This window comes from Syzygium oleosum, unplaced genomic scaffold (genome assembly GCF_021117445.2).
Source record: "Syzygium oleosum isolate NSW1041296 unplaced genomic scaffold, Sole_v2.1 Sole_v2.22, whole genome shotgun sequence".
Taxonomy (NCBI): domain Eukaryota; kingdom Viridiplantae; phylum Streptophyta; class Magnoliopsida; order Myrtales; family Myrtaceae; genus Syzygium; species Syzygium oleosum.
Window position 1 is genome coordinate 2,678,183 of NW_026607506.1, and position 10,297 is coordinate 2,688,479.

Below are 10,297 nucleotides of genomic sequence, written 5' to 3' on the forward strand. Positions count from 1 at the left end.
ACGAAGATATCGAACATTTTCGTAGCAATCACGTTGCATCCCGAGCAGGTTTTCGTGCATCGGTTTAAGTTCTTCTCCTCGATTCAGCAAAAGACAAATTATCCATATAACGAATGAAAACAAACAGTAGAGTCTTGCAAGAATCAAATCGAGATTGCTTAATGTTACGTTATTTGAAATCTGCAAATTTTACCTCTTAGTCTTGGGAGAGAGGAATGCTGCGACGGCTTATATGTGCTCTATCGTGTCATTATCTGGACTACAAATTTCAGGTCGCATTAAAAAAAAATGAACAAGATTGCAGGAAGCCCGCATTGGTTGTGTATGTTCGTGAGCGAAATAATACAAGATTTCATGAAAGTAAATTGATGCACTTGCATTCATAGAAAAAGAAAAATATAGAACCAGACCTAAGGCAACCACAGAATTTGCTTCCCAGAAAATAACACCTTTACATGACCAGATTCCACGATCCAAGCACAACACAAAAGAAGGGAAAAACCATGTCATCCAATTTAAGGGTCACAGGCCGACACATCTTACGAACTCGGGTTAAATAAGAATACACGATACAAATTGATGGCATGACTTCTGTCGAGAAATTTCACGATCGCTAGCTGATACATCTTATGAAGTCGAGTTAATAAGAATAATGAACACAGATGGATGACAAAACTTATGTCAAGAAATTTCGCGGTTGTTGGCCGCGTGTTATGAACTTAAATAAGAACACAAAACACTAACGGATGTAATGATGTTTCACGGTCACAGGCTGACACCTCTTATGAACTCGAGTTGACAAAGAATATGGAAGCTCGCAAGGATGTAAAGCGACCTAGTTCTATTCCTTCTATGTGCTTTCCGGATTACAAATCTTAACCCCACTTAAGATGTAGCCACCACATGCACTCATCTGCATGCATGGATGAGTTCTCGACGGAAGAACCTGCATATCACAAAGAAACAAACGGAAATGAAAAGGGGAAGTCAAATTCATATCAGAAGTCAGATTGAGCATTCGAAGAAGCATCCTATACCCTACGGAAGAACATAATTTTAAGTAGTCTCTCTGCAAATGAGCTGCCGCATCTAGTGAAGACAAAGATTGTTCGTTTAAGATTTGGAGGAACCTGATATTCACGCAGCCAAGGTTCTGATATTTGCAAACCAACTGCCATCTTTTCAATCTGCAAATTGTGCATGCAATTTGCCAGAGGCTGCACTTGGACAAATGAAGCAAGAAGTTACTAAAATTATCACACCCTGAATGTATTGATTCGCCAGAAAGAGGTGGAAAGAAGCTTGACGTGCGAAAATGAAAGAGCTTATTGACAATGGATGCTGACGATACGCATCTTCATTAAGAAACTGCACGAAATCACAAAATCATTCCAGCTCAACTTGATTATCTAGGGAATCTTATTCCCTCTACGTAGCTTGCATAACAGCTTCTACTCAAATATGCTTAACTAAAGACTGCATATAAGTGCATTAACCACAATGCTCGCCTATTACACAGAAACCAAACTAATCGATATGATGAAATGCAAGCCCACACACCAGTAGAATGGCACAAACAAAGGATTAAAAATTTCAGCAGAAAGAAGTCGAGAAAAAAATTAATGAGTAATTATGCCTAATAACTCATCACAATTATCAGCAAGAAAATTGGAAACACAAACCTGGAGATATTGGTGATAAATTGCAAAGGGAGCTGAATGTGATAGATGGGGCATGAGATCTTTCACTGTGTTCCAAGTATCCAGTTCAGGAGCTGCAACAATTAGACTGCAGATTGGATTTAGAATACTAAATTCCCATCATCATTTGTCTTTGATAAAAGACCACGTATCAAGAGTCATACTACCTGGAAAAACCATTTGCTTTCCACAAGTCGATGGTTTCTTGGGATGCTTTATCTCCAGCTTTTGGGATTTTGCATTTGCTGACTTCATTTTCAGATGGCGGGGCAATTTCTTCCATAACAGTTGGTTCTGTAAGTGTCTTTAGCGAACACATTTGCTCCTGAAAAGATGGAATCCTGATCAATAGGAGACTGACGACAGAGCAAAATTTCGTAAGAAAGACAGATACCTACATTTGATGAATTTGCAGTGACGGAGACATCGTGACCCATTTGCTCAGATGGATCATTTTGAACAGAACATAAATCACTGAGAGAGGTCCTCACAATTCTGATAAAATAAATAAACGAATAAGCAGTGAGTGCACAGAAACAGTATAAGGTAGAATATACACTAGCGACTGGCATTCATATATTCCAAGAGTGAAGAGGAGAGCTGCTTTGTTTCATTGATTAGGCTATATGAATTCTGCAAAACATGTCCCAATCAAGAAAAGTAATACAGCTTTCTTGACAAGTGCAAAAATGCCATCGCTAAAAAATGGTCCAAGTCAAGATGTAGCGAATAAGGCCCATCATGCACTTGTTTAAAGTAGATGACTTCAGTTATAAGAGGTCCTCGACATATTAAAGAAAAACTGTAGGTTAGTTTCACCCCAGAGAACAATAACACAACCTCTAAAACAGAGCAGCGTTTGTTAACAATGCCTCCCTCCCTCCCTCCGTCCCTCCCTCTCTCCGGGAAAAAAGAGATAAAATATACAATTTAAGCAACCTATCACCGCCCCAAAAAAAGTTCTTAAGCCTCCAAGTAAAGTCTGTGCCGTAGGGTGCATTCAGATAAAGGGTCTACTATTAAGTACAATCATGAGGATCCTTCTTCATAGAAGAACATAGCTGAATCTGGTACCACACATCAAACCAAGTAATCATACAAATGGTACCTTCCTTTCATGCACACTGAATTTTTCGAAATTGTCTTGTTCAATCACTCTTAATATAATTTAGAAAATTTTCAAAAGATCGTCTTATCAATTCATTGCGAGTGATATCATCTTTCCTTCCCTACACTACTTGACAGATTGAAAGACATAACAAGTCAACAGGGAATTCACAAAAATAAAATTTAGGTGTCGCAACAGCAATGAAATAATTCTTTACATTTTCCAAGTTCACTTCAATATTTAAAAGTTGCAACCGAAGCACCTGTAGTGCACGAGCTCCAAATGCATACCTTTTACAAATTTCATCACTGAAATTGAACATCCTCACTATGTCCATGGGATATGGGCTACTTTCGAGATACATATTGCACACATAACCTGAACCTGTTGAAAACATGATACCGGTAAAAAATCAAGATTTTTGCACGCAATGATCTTGCTTAAGTGACTAAAACAGTCGTAAAATTACTAAAGAAAATAGCAAAGTGCCTAATCTTCATTTGGGCAGATGATGATCCATCTTCGTGACTGTTCAAACATATTATCGACATTGGAACTTTTTTCATCAGAAATGAAAAGTAACTAACAACAAAGTACATACTAAGCGTTTGTCTAGAGTGACTTTTGACTACTCAAATCTTGGGGCTCACTCAAATTGACCTTTTTTTTCATCTTAAGCACATGAAACTTTTACTATATATATATTTAAGTGTAGATTCACATAAGTTCTCTCATAACTTTAAAAATTTGAAATTTTAGCAGGAAAGTAAAAATGGTGCCTTTTGCTTTTCATAAGTTCAAACAAAAAAACTATTCTTTTACTCTTAAATAGTAGTTGAACAAAGCATTGTCTCTAGTTACTTTAACAACTATATGCAACAATCAATGGTTAAGATGAAATGGACTAACCACCCATGCGCTCTGCTACAGCACCAGTGAGAAGACCACCAACCATATCCACCACAAGAATGTCAGAATTTGCAGCAACATTAGCCATGGAAAGCAGCAGAGACAATGTATCCACTCGCATGAACCTAAAGGCAGGAAGAAATCATCATAAACGCTCTGGTTGTCATTCCCAGCAGTGATTACATGGGAATTGTTCAACTTTATTCTTAATGGTTATTTGTCCATAACTTCATAGCGACTAAACTAAATCCAGCTACATGTTGTTGTGTCTGAAGCACAATATGTTCTAATTTTACAGAAAAAACCCCCATCTGATTATTCGCCCTCATAGCTTTTTTTAACATCCTAAAGCTATTCTGGTTTTGGACCTTCCTCTCGACCTGGAATTGAAAATGCCTTCATATGAGCGGGAAGCTTCCCATTTATACTCCCTAACAAGGGTACTTTATTCACCAATTCATAGCTTACTGTGCACTTCATAGCTAGATGAACACTCACAGTACTCAATGAAATGACAATCAACATAAGCCTGCAGTGATGAAAGATTGCTGCTATTACCCTATTCTGGCTGGATACTTTGTGAAGTATGTCTCGCATATACTGAAAGGAATGAAGAGAAATACAAGTTAGTGCGGAGTCAAATTAAGGAAACAAGTAATCACTATGCAAGGGAAAAGAAGAGCGGATAAACTCTTTCCAATACACAAACATAGAGATGCCTTCTAACAGTCTTTTCGAAATACATCTAAGACCCAATAAAGTGATTATATCATGATATGATGAATGAATTCCCAGAGAGCACTAATTCTGGAAAAGTCTTATCTATAGAAACTTCTACTATATGGAGAACCATGAATTTGTGTATGCAGCCCATGGTTCCTTTTTTTCTATCATTGCACGCTCTATCTATTAAGCACAATAATTGAATACTTGATAGCATTCCAGCCAGTTCATCTAGAATGTTCCTGAAAGTAGCACCATGCATCTAATTGGTTTGACGATCGAAATACAAAGCTTTTATGAACAAAAAAAAATTCTAATTTTATCATGCAGGACTTCTACTTCTCATGTTTTGAACTTTTTAATCTGATAGGCCATCAACTTTCATAAAGCTACCATTTAATGAGGGAACTTCATAAAGCTTCCCCTTCCAACCAAGAAACCGAATAAACCAACATGTTAGCCACACCACACACACATGCCTTAAAGCAACTTCTGAATTTTTGACAGATCTGTAAGAAGAGAGGAAAGAGAAAATGCCAACTGCTGCCAACTCAGATGAATAAACTGTGATAGAAGATAAACAGGATCAATAAGCAACAAGTTCAAGAAGTAACCTCCGTGCCACAGGTCGCCTTAACAGTACTCTAGGAGCATATTTCTTTTGCTTCTTCAATTTGTATTTTGCCTGAAGATAGAATGCGAATCAGCTTATCATTCAAGTTTGACATCTGATATTTTGCATGTCATGAGGAAAATAACCACCTCGAGAGTGAGCAATAACCTGTGAAAATGCTGTCTTCTTCTCAAATGTAGCACTATTTGCAATTAGAGCTTCGATAATTTCATCACCAGTCGCACCCTGTCTGCATCAGACTGATAAGCTTTGGCAACATTTACATGAATATCGTATCAGAGAGACTGATATTTTTTTTTGTGGAAAATTCTCATCTCTCAGATCATCTTACTACTGAATGAAAGACCACCATATATTAGTCTTTCACCTCGCAGTGGTGCGCTCCACAGGAATGATGGGTTTTTATGAAACACATTACAGAGATAAATGAAGAACACTAACTGATAACGGGCACACTGGCCACATGTATATAATATACAAGACTTAGTGCCCATCCTCTGCGACTTCTCATGTACTGAAAGGTTTCCAGCTTAATTACACGTATATGTTATTAGACTCATATCAGTCATTAACAGAGGCGAGCTGACTGATGATATACTAAGTTTTTTTCAGACATGGTAATTGTCTATCTATTTGGAAAAGGCCATCAAATATAACCTCCAGCTAACAAAAGTAGTTTGATGTCTCACCTCCGCAATTCCTCTATATCTTCACCAGAAAGACTCTGAGCTTTGTTGTTGTCGACAAGTTCTCTATTATCCCTGTGCTCCTCTGCTGGCTGATAATCACCATTTTCTTGGATGTTACTGACTAGACAAGTAACAAAGACGTCTTAACAAGATGGACCAAAGTGAAAGCTCAGGGAGGAATACGTCAGCAATGAAAACCCCAGTATTAATAGATACTTAATGTCAAGGCATGCAACAAGCAGATAACAAGTATTTCTTTGTGTGCAGTTCGATCTGAACTGATGCTGCTATTACCCTCATAATTGCACTCTAAATTGAAAACATTGTAACACCTTGAATGAAGAATCTTGTTCTGTTCGCCCTCCCTCCACAGTTGGCACATCTTTCTTTTGTTTTGGCCTTGTAGCCTGAATTTTAGTATGACATGCTGATGGAATATATTGATTCAATGGTATAATACTATAGGCCCCCTTACATTGCCAGAATCCAGGAAAATATCGCATGCATCACCGAGCTGAATTGGAAACTCATATTACAATTCAGAAAATGATTCTCAATAACACCTGAACATCAACACTTCCGGTCTCCATTACTACCTTACACACGTTCATTTAGTTTCTTCCAACATGCCACAATCCTTACGTGACTTCCAATATAAGGACTTCATTGCCCGTGCCACGACTCGAATTGAATGCGTTCACCAATGTACACCTTTAAATTATAAAGGATAATTTTTTTTTTATTCTTGAAGAAAAGGCGTTAGCACATCTAATGGTCGAAAGGAAGATGGAAGCAAGAAAAACCTTCAGCTGATTGGAGAATGCGAGACAAATTCGACCCTTCAGCTCCATATTCGACTTGGAACAAAGAACCGAACGGACAACCGATGAGCGGCCGCAAAGAATAGTTCTTTTTCCCGATCTTCAAAGTCCTGGCAAAAACCCAAAAGACCCAACATCAACAACAAACACCACTAACCATATCGACCCAGCTCCCAAGCATTCACATCAGGCAAAAAAAAAAAACAAACTAGAAGCCGTCAAAATTTCTGAGACACCCACGAGTTCTCGGTGAGCCGAGAGAAGACCAGGCGGTCGCCGTCGTTGATGTCCAGCAAGACGCTGCACCCTTCCCAGGTGACCCTGAGGTTCTGGACCGAATCGACGCCGGATTGATTCCGGGACATGTTCTGCACGGTTCTTGAAGCTGAAACTCCGGGCGAAGGAGGAGGAATTCTGGGGTCGGGGCTCGAAAGGCGAAAGCTTTCTGCGGCTTGCGGGGTCCCGGACGAAGAGGGTCTGACGGCAGTAAACCCCTGAACTCCTCGCTCTCGGTGGGTTTAAGGGGGTTCGATGGGCCTCCCAAGTTCGTGAGATCGTCGTGGAGAAACACACGAGTTCAACAAGCTCGGGAGTTTTGCCGAGTTCGGGGCCGTACAACCATGTAAAAACGGGTTCTTTTTCCCGTTTCTTCGGCCCAGAGTGAAACGAGTCCTCGAATGTGGACCGAACTCGACGTATGACTCTGCCGGTTCGACCGGTCGAACCGGGAACCGAGCTAGCTAAACCGCCTATGCCTGTTTCAGTCGGATCGGATCGGACCTGTATTTCTCGCCCTTCTCGGTAGTTAGTTGTCAATTAATTAGACGAGATTCGGGGCTCCGATCGGATCGTTGTTATTATCCAAACTTACTTTGGTGGCCTTCTTTTTCTTAGCTAATGTGAGCCATGACGAAAAAAATATATACATTGGTCTTAAAACCATTATTTGTTGTGTAACCCATTTCTTGTCTAAATGGGTTTCATAGTGTGGTAGGGCTATTTTCACATCATTTTGACTAAAATACATATTTTTTCAAGAACCAATCGGTTACTTTAAGGGTTAATGCTAAAAATATATTTCAAACTCCAGTATATTTATGACAAATTAACTACAAATAATTTTTGGATTACCAAAAACTCCAAATCTATACACATGTGATAAATTTACTCAAAATTAATTTTTGGGTCACAAAAAATCCCAAATTATTACACGCGTGACACATTTATTCTTCGTTAACTTCTGTCAAATTTAATCGTGAAATTGCTAAACTTGATGACACATGACAATAACTCGATTGACGTGGCAAGTTCACGTCGAAATTCATAACTTTCTCTCTTGTTGTTTCTTCAATTAGCCTTAATTTGAAAACAAATAAGGCTTTCTCTCTCCATACATTTCATTATCTCCGCTTTGCTTACTACGTTTAAGTAAGTTTCCAAAAAAATTAATTACCGGATATCCGATTTTCTTTGGAATCACGTGGTAGTAGAATACTTTTAATAATTGTTCACGAAATCGACATGTGAATTAGAATTGATAAGAAAATATTTTTTTTTATGACAGAACCATGTTTCAAAGTTATGTTTTTATCTGAGCTTTACATGATTTTGATGGATCGCCAAACCTTTATGCTTTCTTTATAATCAAATTCATATTTCTTAATAAACAAAAACTTGCTTACTCTCTTCGTATATGTAATCATTCGCAATTATTAGATCGTGACGATGTTAATATTTTTTTTATGGCAGAATGATAGAAAAGTTTAGTCTCCATATTTTCCTTTACTTTTTCTTTTTATCTTTGTTTAGTCTTATGGTTTTAAGATTGGAAGGAACAAATAAACTAAATCCCAAATTCAGTTTCTAACTAAATGTACTTTCTATTGGCGAGTTTTTTGCCTTTCTGAAGGAAGAAGTAAGCTACTAAAGGTGATCGGTTTCAGGATAACTAGGTTCCAGACTTGGAACATAAAATCTACCCCGTTGACCTTGGAACCGGCTTGAAACTGAATTGGCCAGCTCTTTTTTGTTGTTTCGTTTTATTATTAAACAATATGCAAATATCAAACATAAATATAATTATTTTTACCTGAGGATAATATGTCAAATATATTTAAGGGTTAATACCACGAAAAATTCAAAATTGATACACTTGTGACAATTTTACCTTGAATTAATTTTTTGACCACCAAAAATCCCAAACTAGTACACTTATGACAAATTTATCTTAAATTATTTTGTTAACCACCAAAAACCCTACGCTGATACACTTGTGACAATTCTACCCCAAATTAATTTTTTGACCACCAAAAACCCCAAACTGGTACACTTGTGACAAATTTACCCCAAACTAATTTTTTGACCACAAAAAACCCCAAACTGGTACACCTGTGATAATTTTACCAAAAACTAATTTTTTGACTACTAAAAACTCAAAATTGGTGCATTTGTAATAAATTTACCCTCCGTTAGTGTCTGCTAAATTGGATTAATATCACAAAAAATCATAAAATTGGTAAACTTGTGGCAAACAAAGGGGTAAAACCCCAAATTGGTACACATGTCAACTATCACGTGTCATCAAATTTAGCAATTTGACAGTAAAATTTAACGAAAACTAACAGAGGGTAAATGTGTCACAGGTATACCAATTTGGGGTTTTTGGTGGTCAAAAAATTAGTTCGGAGTAAAATTGTCACAAATGTACCAGTGTGAGATTTTTTGTGATCAAAAAAATAGTTTGAGGTAAAATTACCACAGCTGTACCAATTTGGAGATTTTTGTGATCAAAAAAATAATTTAGGGTAAAATTGTCACAGGTGTACTAGTTTGGGGTTTTTCATGGTATTAACCCTAAATTTAATTACAACAAGTATTTTCAATCTTAAAAAAAAAGAGTGACAGTATTTTTTTAGGGTTAGGGGTAAACCGGCTCAAAATCAATTCGGTTCCAAGTTTCCCGGTACAACTGGCTTATTCAAGGTATAAAATTGGTAAACCAAACCTATCAAGACCAGTTTCCGGGTTGAATCGGCTTGGTTGCTCACCCTTATAAATTACTCTCTTCAAAAGGAATTTTTTTTAAATAAATCAATATAAGTAAGTAGTAATTCATAAATTATAATTGCCTAAAAAATGTGTCATTAAGTATCAATACATACTATTGAAAGCTAATTTTGGCAATTAACTTAAGAAGGGTTTGTTTTAACAAAAAAGGTTTGCCAATAGTCTCCCCTATAATATAATATGCAGATCATTGTTTTATGTGTGTGTATATGTAGAGTGTTCTATTTGTTGAAAGGGAGTCGATCTTTTGTGCATTTATCATTGTATAAATTCTTTCGAGGGATAATAACACAAATGGTCCCTAAATATTGATCCAATGTGTAATGTGGTCCCATAATCTTTAAATTATGTAATGTGATCTTGAACTTTGGCCCAACAAGTTAATAATGTCCCTAGAATTTAATTTAATTTATTAAGTGTGGTCCATGTACTATTGGTAATTGTTTAAAGTAGTCCCTAAGTTATATGGACAATGTTTAAAAGTTCATTGACCACATTAAACATATGACCAAAGTTCAGGGACCGTATTGAACAAATTAAAAGTTCAGGGACGATATTGCTTATTGAACCAAAGTTTAAGTATCACATTGAACAAATTAAAAGTCAATGGACGATATTGACACATTGGTCCAAAGTTAAAGAATGTC

General features: G+C 37.0%; 1 protein-coding gene across 1 annotated transcript; it reads right to left on the bottom strand.

The window, feature by feature from the left end:
* Window positions 1-427: 427 nt before the first annotated feature.
* On the bottom strand, window positions 428-7,133 carry LOC115669764 (uncharacterized). Its single transcript, XM_030590896.2, has 13 exons — window positions 6,825-7,133; window positions 6,567-6,694; window positions 5,764-5,884; window positions 5,222-5,303; window positions 5,055-5,125; window positions 4,276-4,317; window positions 3,718-3,842; window positions 3,099-3,192; window positions 2,099-2,195; window positions 1,868-2,025; window positions 1,683-1,788; window positions 1,131-1,217; window positions 428-946 (listed from the first exon to the last, which is right to left on the bottom strand). The coding sequence occupies exons 1-13, from the start codon at window positions 6,947-6,949 to the stop codon at window positions 851-853; spliced, it is 1,332 nt and encodes a 443-aa protein (XP_030446756.1). The 5' UTR covers window positions 6,950-7,133; the 3' UTR covers window positions 428-850.
* Between the last annotated feature and the right edge of the window lie 3,164 nt (window positions 7,134-10,297).